The sequence below is a fragment of the Mytilus galloprovincialis genome, chromosome 6 (assembly GCF_965363235.1).
Source record: "Mytilus galloprovincialis chromosome 6, xbMytGall1.hap1.1, whole genome shotgun sequence".
NCBI lineage: Eukaryota > Metazoa > Mollusca > Bivalvia > Mytilida > Mytilidae > Mytilus > Mytilus galloprovincialis.
This window is the reverse complement of record NC_134843.1, coordinates 88,135,719-88,152,862: the sequence shown is the minus strand read 5'-3', so window position 1 is coordinate 88,152,862 and position 17,144 is coordinate 88,135,719. Positions and strand designations below refer to the sequence as shown.

Sequence of the window (17,144 nt, the reverse complement as noted above, 5' to 3'; positions counted from 1 at the left end):
AAATTAAAAGGGGACCACATTAGGTACATTTCTGCATGATGTGTTTTAGTATGCAAGATGTTGTTCAAGAATCTGCAAGCATGTAATACATTTTATGGTTCTATAAATGTTCCTTTGAGACGGTCCTTTCTTACATGGGTTTGTCGACATAAAACGGAAAATTTGTTTTAGGATCTTCCCAGTATCATAAGTAAAACATTTTGTTTAAATGTGGAAATTGTTTCTACGAAGATATATTATGGTTTAAAGTAACGATAATTTACCAGATACGGCAGATTTCAATACTGTTCATAACCTCGTACTATGACCTTAAAAGTTATTTTCTTTCTCCTTAAATATCGTTCCGGCACCTAAACACGAAGAACACGAAGTTGTACCATCACAACTGAATCAATATGTATATATATATATATAAAAGAGGGACGAAAGATACCAGAAGGACGGTCAAACTCATAAATCGAAAATAAACTGACAACATCATGGCTAAAAATAAAAAATACAAACATTAATATGCATGTAGGTGTATGTACATGCATTTTTTATCTAAACATACTCAAAATTTAATTGTGTAGTCAAACTCGATCTTCGACTCGATCTTCAATCAAGTCATTCGGTGTTATTTTTAGTGCAAAACAGACCATTTTCTTTAATGCAGAGCAATCAGCAACACAAATAAGAATGAATTATTTAGAAAAACAAACAATGTGGTCAACAAACGACTGACAAAATTCCTAAATTGGAAAAGATACATTAACATGTTAAAAAATGTAGGGTTCACATATGGTCTAAAATTACGAAATCAAGTAAAAAGAAAGGAATCGCATCAACTAAAACATGAGCAAGGCTAGGTGTATGTGTTGACATGATAAGCGTGTCCTGTTATGCATGCATACACAAATTGTGACCTCACAATTAAAATAGGATACAATTAATAAAATAACAGATCGGAGGACTTTTGTACAAGAATAAGGCCGTTAGTTTTTCTCGTTTGAATTGATTTACATTGTCATTTCGGGGGCTTTTATAGCTGACTATGCAGCATGGGCTTTGCTCGTTGTTGTAGGCCGTACGGTGACCTAGAGTTGTTGATTTCTGTGTCATTTTGGTCTCTTTTGGATAGATGTCTGATTGGCAATCATGCCACATCTTCTTTTTTTTATATTTCGTGGTATTCAAAGTTCTAAGACAACGTAAACATGTCGTTCGGGTGTTGAGATGTAGACACCTGGGATTTGTTAACCATATTCTTGTACTGTGGACGCGTTTCATCGACATTATTCTCATCAATTGTTATTAAATTTATATGTTAATTAACATTTACCCCTTATATAGAGATAAATATGAAAGCATTACGCCATAAAAATTTAAAGAAATTTATAAAGCACCGAGTACGTTTAATCTTTTTAACTAAATTTTATATAGTCAATTGTCATGCACATCATTAAAATGTCAAACAGCCAGAGTTTAAAAATTGTTTTTGTTTGTCGTATATAGGATTGCATCTTTTTTAACTTTTCAATATTTAATTTAAGTTCTAAGAGACCTTACCTCGCTGTATTTATACACATTGTATTATTCTTTGATTCAGGTAAAAAAGAAGGGTGATTTAAGAAAAGACAGGAAACTCCTAAACCAAGACAGAAAGGGCCAGCAACTTAACATTTTTTTTTCAAAAGGACGAATCATACTTTGTAAAAAGAAGTGTTTGATTCAAGCATGAAGTTCTGTGAAACTGTCATGTAGATATAAGATTTTTTTTCATAATAATATTTGTTTTATATAAATGTGTTTATATAATGAACTGGTTGTATTCATATTTAAACTAGCTGTTACCGTATATATGTTCCTTTGATACGCTCTCTATAAGGGTTTTTTTCTTTGTCTCCTTCAGAGTCGCTGATTACACTGAAGTTTCTATACCAATTAAATGGTGAAGATAAGGTTAAAATCAACACTTTCTAAAATAACTGACGTAACCATGATTTAGTTTTACTCTTAAGGAAATTCTTTTTCGTTGCTGAACTAGGACATTTTTAAGTTGTAGCCATCAATTGAACCCCATTGTGCATTCCTAGTTAATCAATAGTGCGATCATCCAAATACTTCTTTCATATGGAATGGAAATATGATACATTCTCAATTTTGCAATGATTCGAAGAACAGCATTCTTTGGAGATATTTTAATTGAAGGTATACCTCTTTTTTCACATTAATGAGTATTATAATATTTTAAGATTTATAGTTTAACAATGCGATACATTCCACATTGAAATGGTTAATGACAATCTTTGTGATTGTCGATCATTTAACAGTATGGGGTCGAAAGAATGTTCATTTTTGTGAAGCCTGCGACTTTTGTCGCAAAAGCTAGACAAACCAATCCCATATTCCGTCGTCGGTGTCGTCGGCATCAGTGTTCTTACAAATATTCACTCTGTGGTTTATGATAAAAAAAAAAAAAACTACATTATCTAAAACAAATTTTGTAAAAGAATTATTTCCTATTTTTCGTATATTATAAATGGACTGAGTTTTTCTTCCAGTTAACATTACATACAATCTAAGGTCAATGTTTTTAAAACATATCTTTTATTTATAACCCATCCTTGATTTTTAACAAACATGGACAGACGCTTTTTATAATCAATAGATAGTACCGATAGGGAAATTTTAATATTTCCCCCCATTTTTGTTGAGCCTTCGACTTTTATCCCAAAATTTATCTTCATTATCATTTGTTAATTTAATAATGTGATGTTTAACTCTTCTATAGATATGTAGATTTGATTGCATACTGCATTCATTTTTTAATTTTCTTTTCCGAATTTTATTACGTATTAGTTTCTATAGTCATATGCTATCAATTTATAATAGTCTTTTAAAAATCTTGGAAGTTTTAAACAGATAAGCAAACGTCCTTCACAAAAAACACTGAGTTTTCTTTGTATTTTTTGTCATTTAAGAGTAAGACTTCAAATCTTGTAGACATAATTGTGCATCTGTTAATTTAAGACAGAATCTTCCAATGGTAGTAATTACTAATATAGAAGCTTGGTTAGGATATATTATACCTGTAAAAAAATGTAAGTTTTGCTTAGAATAATTGCAATCAATGCTTTCTTGTAAACTGAAAGATTTAATACTTAGTACATGTGTAAGGTTGCTGTTGATACCAAGGAGCATTTTGGTTAAAAGCTCGTCTAAAATTGGAATTCTTTTCACTGAAATTGAAACAATATTTTGTTAATTTTATGTTATTGCAGAATCACTTTTACAATACATAAGACGAAACGCGCGTCTGGCGTACTAAATTACAATCCTGGTACCTTTGATAACTATTTTACATTAGCCTTAAACAAAGTTTACTTTTGAATTTGTTGATTCTAAATCCTAAACCTGTTCATAGAAATGGAAATAGCAGGATAAGAAACCGAGTTTTATAGACATAAAAGTTAAAATAAAAGATTCTAGAAAATGAATACTATAAAGCAAATAGAAATATAGTTACACATTTTTTTTTTTCAATTTAAGGGTTGAGAAGAGTACATTTTTGCTGATAAGGATCAATTACTTTTTATTCAAACTATATTAATAATATATTAAATAAACTTTATATCTTCTGTTCATATTGACAGATCGTTGCCATGATATCATTTTCCTTTGCAATTTCTATAGTTATGTTATCTAAATACAAGTGTAAGAATGTATGTATGTGTGCCAGTGTTCTTTTCTCCTGTTTGTTATATGATATATATTTACATGTATGATAGTAGAAAAACTGTAGATTATTATTTAGTTTTTTATTAATCCCCTTAACACCATAGTCAGGTGGTGATGTAAAGGGGTTGTAAAATCCTGACTATTAAACAAACAAAATATTGAAATTAAATTCATTATTAGACATATTTTTCATTTTCAAAACCCCTCCACCCGCTCATCAGATAGTCGTCTGGCTGTGTACTCTTACTATCGAAACAGGTTCTGTTACTGATGATTGTTGTAAGACCTAACGCCCGTCTAGTTTGCAAAATTTTGAATTTGGTTTATTATTATTATTTTTTTTTTTACCCATCCAGAACAAATGATTTCATCTCATGGTTAAATATTGGTTCATGCTGCTGAATCATTATAAATTACTAGATAATAAAATTGAGAATGGATAAAATAAATGTGCCAAAGAGACAAACAACCCGACTAAAGATTAAAAGAAAAAAACCAGCTGAAAGCCAACAAGTGTTAATTACACTATGGCGTTTGCTTATTTTTCGACGGTTTTCGATATTAATAAACTGTCGATTCATTTATTTTCGTGGGTATCAATTTCGTGGATAGACAAAAAAAAAGACGTTTCATGGTATACGTAAATTCGTGGATCGCTGATTACAACAACAAAAAAATCAGATACGTAATTCGTGGATTTCTATTTGATTTAGGTGATCATATAACCTCCTTGGTTTGATCAATAATAAAACAAACAAAACAGAAGGAATGAAAAAGTTTTGAATTGTCAAAATCCTCGCTTGATCATTCTAGGTTAAAGTGTTTAGTGAAAACTTTTATTACAATAATGGACAGAGACAACTATTTATTTGTTTGTTTTACAATTTATAAATTATTGTCGGAATTCTATAAGGCATTCAAAAGTTTATGATTGAAAGCTCATTTCCCTAATCACGATATAATAAACAATCATATAAGTTAAAGGTGTGAACATAAATATTCCTGTCATTAATTTAATCACTAGTAAACCAAACTATGACACGGTTATTAACAACTTGCAGTTATTTTCCATGAACAGTTGTAATTAATTTTAAAAAGTAAATAATCACTGATATTCGATATATTTATTATTGATTTAATTAAAATACTTGTATCTTTTTTCAATAAAAAACACATGTTATTTTACAATAATTATCGCTAGTCAACACTATACTAGATAACAAAACCGGAAATAAACATTCGACTCCATTCACATTTCTCGGAATTATTCTTCGTTGAATTCTTAAATTCGTGGTTCGCTGTAATCCACGAAACCCACGAAAATTGGTATACCACGAATAAAAATGAATCCACAGTAGTCTTATACATGGTATACACAGACAAGTCCGCACAAATTGATATTGGCCGTTTAATCTGCTAGTGCATAATTTTGGAGAGAATGAAGCTGTCTGCATGTTAAGGAATAATTGTAACAACTATCTCAGAGTATGGTATGTGTCATGGTTTAGGGCCATATGTCTCCCCTATCCTTCCTCTTTCCTCAGTGTCAGTCTTAACTTTCGTCATAATCCACACATTTCGAAGAACATATATAATGAAGTTGTTTTGTTGTTATCCTGAATATGTACAAATATTTGCCCACCGTTTAATTAGAATACAGATGGTGTGCTCACGCTTGTAAGCAAAGCGCAGAGCTTAGTAGTTTAACCCTTACCTTGCGGTGACCGTCATATGACGGGATACACAGACCACCATTATTTGGCTCCAACGGCGTTCCATACTTTATGATACTTATTTTAAAAGTTATACATGTTCTCTCAACCTGGGGCTATCCTTATTCATGTTTCTCATGTTTAGGTAGCACTCCACAGTTAGAAAATAAAATAAAAAATGAGCCACAAAATGTTTTATCATCCCCTATTCCTGGATTTCTAATACATTAACCTAACTGTTTGTGTTGTACATGTGCATATGTATGTAATCAGTTACTTCCATAGATTTGATTTTCAAAAGTTAAAAGGGTGAAAATTAATTCCTTTTATGTGTATCCATGGCAAAATTCTGCATTTATTTACCATAAAATATTGCAAAAAGGGGGGTGAACATGTCACATATCCCCCCAAAATTTGGATCAAACTAGAATTTCAATGCCTTTGAGTGATACCTTTTTAGAAACTGTTTTCATAAATCTTCCTAATGATCAAATAAAAAATGGGTGTCTTTCGCCTAATTTTTTCGTAAAATCCAATCACAAAGTTCGTGCGATAAAAAGTTGGAAAAAAACATGACAATAATTGCCGGACCAATGTATGGTAGGGACATGCAAATACGGACTGTCATACAGAAAACAGCCTATATTACATACATTACATAACCTTGATGTTCATATAAACCCAATACAAAGGCTATTTTAATACTCAGCTATCCAAAAATTAATTTTATTGCACACTAGCTCTCATATTTGAAAAAACCACAGGGGCCAAAATGCGAAACTACACACCTAACTGTGGAGTGCTACCTTAAGTTGAAATTTTTCCCCTCCTGCCTCAATTTTTATTATATTTTCTGTGTTCTACTAGTAATACTGCAACCAGAGGTCATTTTTTAAAACTTTAATGGTCCGGAAGAACACACACCTAAATTATATATCGATGGAAAGAGGAAAACGTGTACAATAAGAAAAGTTGGGTCGTAAAAATCCAGAGTGGTCACAATTTTGTAAAATTGAGGTCAAAGGTCAGACCTAAAAATATCAATATTTCAACCACAAGGACAAAAAGGAGAAATATTCTGATATTTTTTCAATAGAATGCTACAAAAACAATTCGATCATAAGCATATGCTATAAACGATGTTAAAACGACAAATTTGACTACTTATATGAAGAGCTGCCATTACAAAATGGCGTTGATTTGGAACCTTCTGATTTTTTCCATTTACGACATAGCAAAAGAAGAAGTGGTCTTGTCCTTTTCATATCAATAAACTTTCATATTGTGTATAGTGTTTCACAATAGTATATTACAGGATTATTTTCTAAACTATAAAACACCAGTTTATCAAATTATTTCAATATTTTTTTCTATCTTTGAAAAAAACAAAATTCAAGCGCTGAAACAGTGTTTTTAATTTTGCATCTTAAACATGTTAAAGGTTGTGTATTTTGTAAAAATTAGTATCTAGTTATAGATAAATACATATTGTGTATTTGCCAAGTCTAAACAGAGCAGTTATAACCCATAATATACTATAGTCACCCGAGGCGAATGCGAGGTTTAAAAAAAAATTGAGTGTAAAACAAAGTCAGTTTGGTGCATGAACAGTTTTTATTGGGATAATCCTGGTGAAAAAAGTTAACCCATTAATTTTTTAAGGGAAGGATGAAAAATTATACAATGCAATGCCAATTTTCTAATGTTGTAAATCACAATCAGTCATGATCCTTATATAACTTTTAAAAGCGACACACACTAGCTCAAGTATTCATTAAATAGGGACATGAATCAATCTCTTAGTCATAATATGCGGATTCAGTACGCGTATAATCATTACAAGACACTTCCCTTTATTTTATAAGAACAAGTTCGGCGCAGGACAGAGTTTGTTCAAAGCAAACACAGTTTTTAGTACAAATGTTATCTGGAGCGTAAATACCGTCATGATTCTGTCAAACTCGTCAGATATAGTCTTACCTTTGCATAGGAAACACAAAAGCAATTTGAGTACAAAGTTTTGATCAATGTTCGTGACCCATATTACCATATGCATATGCATGATATATCTACACTGCCAATCCCAATGTAATTGGGCGAATGTTGCTACAGAAACGACTGATTTTGTAATAGCCATTTACGATTTTTTGTTATCTTTAGGGACAATATACGGTTCAGAAGCGCCTTTGTGTTATTTTTCATCAATTAACTAACAAATGAACTTTTGAGCATAGGCTCCGTGTTGAAAACCGGACCGTGACCTATAATGGTTTACTTTTATAAATTGTGATTTGGATGGTGTGTTGAATCATTGGCACTCATACCACATCTTCCTATATCTATTAAGAAGCTATGCGGGCATCATTTCCTTAGAAATACATAAACGAGGACATTGCTCATAAGAGCACTGGTGGCAGGGTGAAGTAGTTGTTCTTCTTTTAATATTCTTCTGAAGATGCATGAAATATTTGCCACTGGACGTTAAGCAACCAACAATCAATCAATCTTATTTAAAGACGCTCCAATTTTGCCTTCTGGTGCAAGTCTCATAACATCACTGATGATTCGCCCAAGGAAAGCAGAATATCAAGAGAAGTTGGTTTTAGCATCACCTTGTCACACACCAAATCTCTGCGAAACTTCAATAGTACTTTTCCCCCGACCACTTGCATGCATATTAATTGCTCTGAGGTTAAACATCGACATACAATGAATTTTCACACTATCAACTATAGTCGTTATCCGGAAAAACCTCTTATCCGAAGGATTTGGTTAACTTTTATAAAAAGTCAAAATTTTATTAACAAAAATATAACTTATTTACAGAAAATACACGAAAGAACTACTATATATATATTCAAATCACTCAAAAATAAATTAAGTTCTCCTACAAAATCTACATTATCACATCGAAACTATCAAATTGATTGTGAAGGAAAAAATAAATGGTGGAGCTGATTGACGGATAGGAAATTTCCGTAATTAAAAAAGGTACAAATGATGTTTTTATTTTTGAGTTTTTGACAAAATTGTTTGGACAACAAAATTTGCATGCAGTATCGCAATAATATGTTTTGTCCTCTCAAATGTCAAATACTGTTTTTGAATCATATGTTTTCTCGTTTTCAAAGAAAAGCGCGTTAAATTTCTATCTAAAAAACAGCCAACTTTAAGTTTGAAAGTTTTACTTGGAGATGGTATTATATTTATGTCTTCATCATTCCGATGATCCTTGATGATATGTGCATAGAAAATATTTACGAAAATAGCGGGAAATTTAACCAAAAAATATATTTTTGGATTTTAAAGCAACTACCCAAAACCGTAAATTGAGGGGTACCCCCATTAAAGGGATAAAATACAAAAATGTGACCATAGAAACTTTTTACGACCCGACGGAAATTAAAATATAGATATTATTCTATCATTTAAAACAATTTGCAGCCGTGTGTTGTTCCGGACCATTAAACTCGTTAACTAAGCGTCTTTTTCGATGTCAGTTGCAGTACTATAGCTATTACGATGAAAATGGTACCTTAGTTTTTAAAATTGGTTCAGTAACAAAGATTTTATGAAGGTTAGCAGTTGATGTTGAAAAGCGACAAAAAGTGATTTAAAATTAAATGCTGGATCATAGTGAAAAACTTCATGTCTGTCTCATTTTTGGGGTAAATTTCTAAAACTTTTCCCTTTATCTTATTCAAAATCATAAAATTACCTTTAAAGAGGACAAATTGTACAATTTTTAGGTATTTGAAAGCACTTATAGGTAAAATTTGCTGTAAATAGCATACCTAACCTTGGTTTAGAAGCTCTCAAGCAGGGTATAAAATTCTAACAGTACTGGCATCATTAAATTTAATTAATGCCAAAATATAATATAAAATCCTGCTAAAAATGTTTATTTGACTTATTCGCGTTCAAAAATATAAAGCGATACATTCTGAGGATATCATATAACGCGCAATATTTGGTTACAAGGGAAAAGCTAATGGAGTACAAATTTAAGACCGCACCATGTCTAAGTGTCAAAATGTGTATATTTGGTTGCTAAGGACAGTAAACAATAAAATAAACATAAATTGCATTCCTAGCAGATTTTTTACCTTCAGAACTAAAACAAGAACATAAAAAACTAAAGATTTGTGGTAAATTTTATCTTAAAAAATGCATTTCTGTGCTTTCTGATGTGCCATAAGGTACCACTCCACAGTTAGAAAATAAAATAAAAAATGAGCCACAAAATGTTTTATCATCCCCTATTCCTGGATTTCTAATACATTAACCTAACTGTTTGTGTTGTACATGTGCATATGTATGTAATCAGTAACTTCCATAGATTTGATTTTCAAAAGTTAAAAGGGTGAAAATTAATTCCTTTTATGTGTATCCATGGCAACATTCTGCATTTATTTACCATAAAATATTGCAAAAAGGGGGGTGAACATGTCACATATCCCCCCAAATTTTGGATCAAACTAGAATTTTTAATGCCTTTGAGTGATACCTTTTTAGAAACTGTTTTCATAAATCTTCCTAATGATCAAATAAAAAATGGGTGACTTTCGCCTCATTTTTTCGTAAAATCCAATCACAAAATTCGTGCGATAAAAAGTTGGAAAAAAACATTACAATAATTGCTGGACCAATGTATGGTAGGGACATGCAAATACGGACTGTCATACAGAAAACAGCCTATATTACATACATGACATAACCTTGATGTTCATATAAACCCAATACAAAGGCTATTTTAATACTCAGCTATCCAAAAATTAATTTTATTGCACACTAGCTCTCATATTTGAAAAACCACAGGGGCCAAAATGCGAAACTACACACCTAACTGTGGAGTGCTACCTTAAGTTGCATTTCGAGCACAAATACGGACTTGGAAAATTGAAATCGGCTGAAACTCGGTTTTCTGGAGGGGTTGGCTTCCCATCTTTGTCTTACACAGGAAGTTCAGAGACATAAAACTAGCCAAAATAGTGCAAACCCACAGCCATATAACTACTGATTGTTATTATTTTTGAAATACGCATAGGAAACGACTACTTCCGGTTTCAAGTCCATTTGAAGTCAAAAATCGAAAAAAATCGTGAAATTCCGTATTTTTGGTCCAAATTACCTTCTGTAGACTACTAAACCAAGATCAGATTCACTCCCACCCAACAACTGTTGATGTCAATTTGTTAACTAGGGTCCACTCTATAGCTACATGCAGGCTACAGCTGGATACCTTTGCCAGCATCCCTGGGTCTTCTGGGTCAAGAGAAAGGACGAAAAATCGTCAAAATTGACGCTTTTTGCACCTGCTGACCAACGTTGGAGCAATCAGTGTGTAAGTTCTTTATTCGCTTGTTTGCATCCGTTAGACTTCATTTCACCTTTAAACAATTCTTCCCAATCATGAGCAACATAGCAAACCATGATATATTCTGATGATTGGGGTCATAACAAGTTTGTCATTTCGAACATCCTGTTTAAAAAAATTTGCACTAAAACAATGATTGCTTTTGTTAAAATCAAATTTATTGTTATATTCAAGAGCGAATCACGATAAAAAAAAAAAAAAAAAAAAAAAAAAGATAGTGACAAGGGATTTTGTTTTTTACAATATTCGACAAGAATTTTAGAATTCACTAAAAGTATAAGGACTTTTTTTCAGAAGATTTCGTTGACAACAAGTGAATGGCATAGAATCGATGTCTTGCTCTCAAAATATCACACATCTCAAATTATTTCATAAAATCATCTTTTTTACTCGGTTATCTCTAGTATATGATTTTTTTTTACTATACATGTGTTAATAAATGCCAATTATTTCATGCTTTTAAGGCTGTACACCTTACCCCCTTGCAAATAAAATTATAAAGTAAGCAAAATGAATACTTAAGTTGGTGCTTTTGGAAATAACATTGTTTACTTGTAGCACATAAGCACAAACATTCTTGTCAGCATGTCTAGTTTAAGAACAAAATCAACTTTTTAAACACATTTTTACCAAATATGAAATTTTAAGTATTACGACAGTGCTGCAGTAAATGGGGATGAAGACTTTAGTCATAGACCCTTTTAACGTGAAAATGAACGAAAAACAAATATGTGACACATAATCAAGCGACAACCACTGAATTACATGCTCCTGACTTGGGACAGGCTCATACATACAGAATGTTGCGGGGTAAACATATTAGCGGGATCCCAACCCTCCCCTAACCTGGGACAGTGGTTTAACAGTAAAACATAAGAACGAACTATATAAATCAGTTGAAAAAGGCTTAACTCATCAGATGAAAAATACAAGTGGACTTGGTCGGGTACTTGTACATCCCAACAACAAAAAGACACTAGGTACAGATCTTACTTATCCATGTTCTTTTCAATATGAAATCACATATTTTATGCTACTAGATACTCATTCTTCTTCAAACTGGTATGCATTAATCTTTATATATTTTTGTTTGGTATGTTGCATTAAAAAATCATAATTATTACATAACTTCAGTTTTTCAATGTAACATGATACTAAGTCATTTTTACGAGTAATTATAAGTGCATGGATTTATCTGAGAGAGGCATTTAAATTATTGTGTTTTCTCATTCTGAGCACACAAAATCAACATTAGGTACTTCTTTGTAGTGAACATATACAAACATTTCCCTTGTGCAGGTTGCAATCTAGAAATTGATGTTCCATAGGATTCATTGCAAAGCATCTGATTTTTGAAGAAAAAAATGTGAAAAAACTGCTACATAGTAACATTTTTTATATACATATCATATATGTATAAAGAATAAAAAGTAAAGACTCTCTGATGTCAAAACTACTTGTATTCTACTAATGTTAACCATGCCATTGAATTAATCGGTTCCCTTTAGTTCAATTGTCTGGACAAAGTTTTAAGTCTTGATTTTAAAAGTAAAATCACAAAAATACTGAGCTGCGAGGAAAATTCAAAACGGAAAGTCCCTAATCAAATGGCAAAATCAAAGGATAAAATTACTTCATTGCCTAGCATTTTCCAATTCTATCCAGTTTACAAAAACCATACTTTTAATTTTCTTGGGAAAATAAGTAAAAAAACATAATAGGTACGGCAATTGGCCCAGTCCCTTCCACGGAAATATGTAACATGCTTATAAAGCAATTACGATGTCACGAGAAAACGTTTTGGTAAATAATAAAATTGAAATAAGTTGAAATAAACACAAAAGTTCCATTTAGTGTCATCATTTACCTCCTTAAATAGAAATCGACGAGTACAGCAGACTACAGAAGCTTGATGTAAATTTGGGTTAAAATGTTGCTATGCGAATAAATTCCTGGACTTCCAATTCAAATATTTTTTTAATGGTTGATATATACTAAAGATTGGCAAAAATGGAAGTAAGCAAATTAAAACGGACCTTATCCAGATGTAAACATTGAAACGTAAAAAGATCGATAAGACCAAGAATACATCTACAAAAATCGAGACGTCCTTAAAAGAAAATTATTTGTTATGCCCTACCTACAATAGTAGAGGGGCATTATGTTTTCCCCTGTCTGTGCGTCCGTCCTTTCGTTCGTCCGTCTGTTCCGCTTCAGGTTAAAGTTTTTGGTCAATGTAGAGTTTGATGAAGTTGAAGTCCACTCAACTTGAAACTTAGTTCACATGTTCCCTATGATATGATCTTTCTAATCTTAATGCCAAGTTAGAGTTTTGACACCAATTTTACGGTCCACTAAACATAGAAAATGATAGTACGAATGGGGCATCATTGTAAACATTCTTGTTACTCTTTAACCTACTCAGACAGACTATCATATTGTTAAATTAACGAAAAGACAACTTAATTTACATTCAAAAGTTTTAGGAATTCACTCGTTCAGAATTAAATTGTGGGTCAGGTACAATGACCTTGTAGTTATCGGTGTGTTTTGTTACTGATAACTGGATTAGTTTAATAACTAAATATATACATTATATATATATTATACAGAACTGTTAAAACCAGTTTTACAAGACCAATATACAAAAATTACATCAAGATGTAAATTGACCTCCCCGTGCTGTATTTTATTCAATTCTTAACCAATTTTTTAGTTTTTAAAATTCTTTAATACAGATGATTGATCACACAAAAATCTGGATGGCAAAGTAAAGAACATCTAACTTTAAAATTCCCATTGAAAGAGGGCACTATTATAATATTTATGTGGTGGACCGAAATGTATTTGGCGTACGTAACTGGTATAAAATGTTCCGTGTGCGTTATTTTTAACGATAAAGAAAAATCCCTCTAAAAATCAAAGAATATAGAAATGAAGGACCACCCTTCTATTTTCGACTGAATTTAAGGTTACATCGAAACTGGTCATTTTCAATATACCCCTAACATACCAAGTGAAATTTCAACAAGACTTTTTTTCACATAACGTATGGACTCTAACACAACACGGTGTAAATAAAATGTCAGCTAGCTAAAAACAATGTTGGTGAAATTCAAGCCTTCAACCTTAACCTTAAAAGCTGGTTAGGGCTGTCATAGCTATGTAATAGTTTCGCGCAAACTCGAAGTTGTAAATAATTTATCAAGGATTTTATATACAATATGCATTGTATATATATTTCGATCACCAAATTAACTTCCCTGCTATTTTCTTATCTAAAATATATGTTTCATATTTTTTTTTACCTTTGATAACTATTTAAACCACTGGGTCGATGCCACTGCTGGTGGATGGTTCGTCCCCGAGGGTATCACAAGCGCAGTAGTCAGCACTTCGATGTTGAAATGAATATCAATTATATGGTCATTTTTATAAATTTCCTGTTACAAAACTTTGAATTTTTCAAAAAACTAAGGATTTTCTTAACTCAGGAATAGATTACTTTAGCCGTATCTAGTACAACTTTTTTGGAATTTTTGGGTCCTCAATGCTCTTCAACTTTGTACTTGTTTGGCTTTATAACTTTTTTGATCTGAGTGTCACTGATGATTCATATATAGAAAAAACGCGCGCCTGGCGTATTAAATTATTATCCTGGTAACTTTGATAACTATTTACGACTTTAATTATAAATGTAAAATATAGTATTTCCTTTCAAAATGAAACTAATTTTATTGTTTTTATAAATCAACAGTCATATAAAGCAGAATTGAGTATTATAGAAATATTTCATGGTCCACCTTTTTATTCGAATGATTTGGAGAATTACACTCCCTTTGTATTATACATATTAATGATATTATTCACGTAGATTTCTTAACTATGTCTATAATAATATATATGTCTCACACACATGATTACTAGTAGCTTATATATAATACATCTGATTACAAATATTGATTAGCGAAAGTGTACGTTAATTAACACTCTCAATAAATAATAACAACATACAGACACCAACAACAGATTTTCTCATTGCAAACCTCATTGTGACACATCAACAAAGTCTGCATGATTTAATGTTCAGTTCATCTCTTTTGCTAAAGTCATATCTTAAAAACATATTTTCAACTTTTTATTCGCAGATCAAATCATGTTCTTTTCTTGTGACAAATGATATCTTTATAGTAATATATAATATAATTGTTCTTTTTTTCAAATATATATATACGACTAATAAGAAAAGTATTGAATATCAAAAACCATATGTAAACATTGAAGAGCTGATGAAATAAATAAAAAATCTTATTTATAAGTAAATAACTGTACTAATATTGTGTAGAAGTTAATTCAATCATTGTGTAGATAATAGTAAACGGATTTCAAATCATGAGAAGGGTACTACCGTACTGGTGCATTTTTTTGTATAATGTAAATGAAATTGCTCAAGCATTTCAGCAACCTTATAAGCTATGCAAAAGATATAATCCAAAAACGGATACAAGATCGGGGTTTTTCCTTGCATGTGTTTTTTTTTATCTTGATTTAAGAAGCAACAAAACATTATTTTAAAACTAACATTGTTACAGTTTCATCCATCGAGGAGGCAATTTAAGAAACGCATGCGAAAATTTGAAATAGTTGTCTAAAATTTTATTTTCTTGGCCAAACTTGTCTTTAACGCCCCCAATTCCTTGAGGAGATTTAACAATTTTTTAAACACATTTTAAAACTGTTTCATGGATATCTAGTGATATATAAAAATAACACTTTGTTCGTCAAAGCGCTTTCCTGGATTAAAATTCATCAGGAACGCTTAAACACAAACATTTCAAACCCAAATATGTATAGGATATAGTCAAGTGTAGAGCTATAATAATTTTATTATGTATTTTAGGGAAAGAGATAAGAAGAACAAAGCGTAATGGTATGTACATATGAAGTTTAAACATTTTACTTTGAATAGGTATATCTTCATTGTTTTTCATCTACCTCAAAACCTTCAATCACAAGCTTGATAGTTTAACAATATTAATAAAAACCTTTTTCAAATGTGATAATATTGTCCATGATTTTTTTTCAGGTTTTACAATAGTATCAAAACCTTTTCTAAGTCTGCTACAACTATTGTCCATGATTTGTTGACCGCTTTACAATAGTATTAAAACCTTTTCTTATACTGATACCACCATTGTCCATGATATTTTGACTGTTTTACAATAGTATTAAAACCTTTTCTTATACTGATACCACCATTGTCCATGATATTTTGACTGTTTTACAATAGTATGCAAACCTTTTCTAAATCTGAAACCTCTATCGTCCATGATTTGTTGACAGTATTACAATAGTATTAAAACCTTTCCTAAGTCTGATACCACTATGGTCCATGATTTTTTTGAGAGTTTACAATAGTATAAAAAACCTTTTCCAAGTCTTAAACCTCTATTGTCCATGATTTGTTGACAGTTTTACAATAGTATTAAAACCTCTTCTTAGTCTGATACCATTATCCTCCATGATTTTTTAACGGTTTTACAATAGTATTAAAACCTTTTCTAAGTCTGATACCACTTATTACAATGAGTTTTTTGACAGTTTTACAATAGTATTAAAACCTTTTCTAAAAGTCTGATACTACTATTGTCCATGAATTTTTGACGGTTTACACTAGTATTAAAACCTTTTCCAAGTCTTAAACCTCTATTGTGCATGATTTGTTGACAGTTTACAATAGTATAAAGACCTTTTCTAAGTCTGATGCCACTATTTCCCATGAGTTTTAAACAGTTTTGCAATAGTATCAAAACCTTTTCTAGATCTGATACCACTATTGTCCATGATTTTGTGACGGTTTACAATATTATTAAAACCTTTTCTAAATCTGATACTACTATTGTCCATGAATTTTTGACAGTTTACACTAGTATTTAAACCTTTTCCAAGTCTTAAACCACTTTTGTCCATGATTTGTTGACAGTTTACAATAGTATAAAAACCTTTTCTAAGTCTGATGCCACTATTTCCCATGAGTTTGTAACAGTTTTACAATAGTATCAAAACCTTTTCTAGATCTGATACCACTATTGTCCATGATTTTGTGACGGTTTACAATATTATTAAAACCTCTTCTAAATCTGATACCACTATTGTCCATGATTTTTTGACGGTTTATAATAGTATTAAAACCTTTTATAAGTCTCATACTTTTATTGTCCATGATTTGTTGACGGTTTACTATAGTATTAAAACCTTTTCCAAGTCTTAAAACTCTATTTTCCATAATTTGTTGACAGTTTTACAAAAGTATTAAAACCTTGTCTTAGTCTGAT

The 17,144-nt window shown here is 31.2% G+C and overlaps 1 protein-coding gene across 1 annotated transcript in view; it reads left to right on the top strand.

The window, feature by feature from the left end:
• The window catches only part of LOC143081059 (uncharacterized), a 78,911-nt gene that overhangs the window by 36,899 nt on the left and 24,868 nt on the right, over positions 1 to 17,144 (top strand). Inside the window, exon 15 of the mRNA XM_076257295.1 lies at positions 15,710 to 15,739. Within this exon, the coding sequence (XP_076113410.1) occupies positions 15,710 to 15,739 (30 nt within the window). The remainder of the gene's footprint in view (positions 1 to 15,709; positions 15,740 to 17,144) is intronic.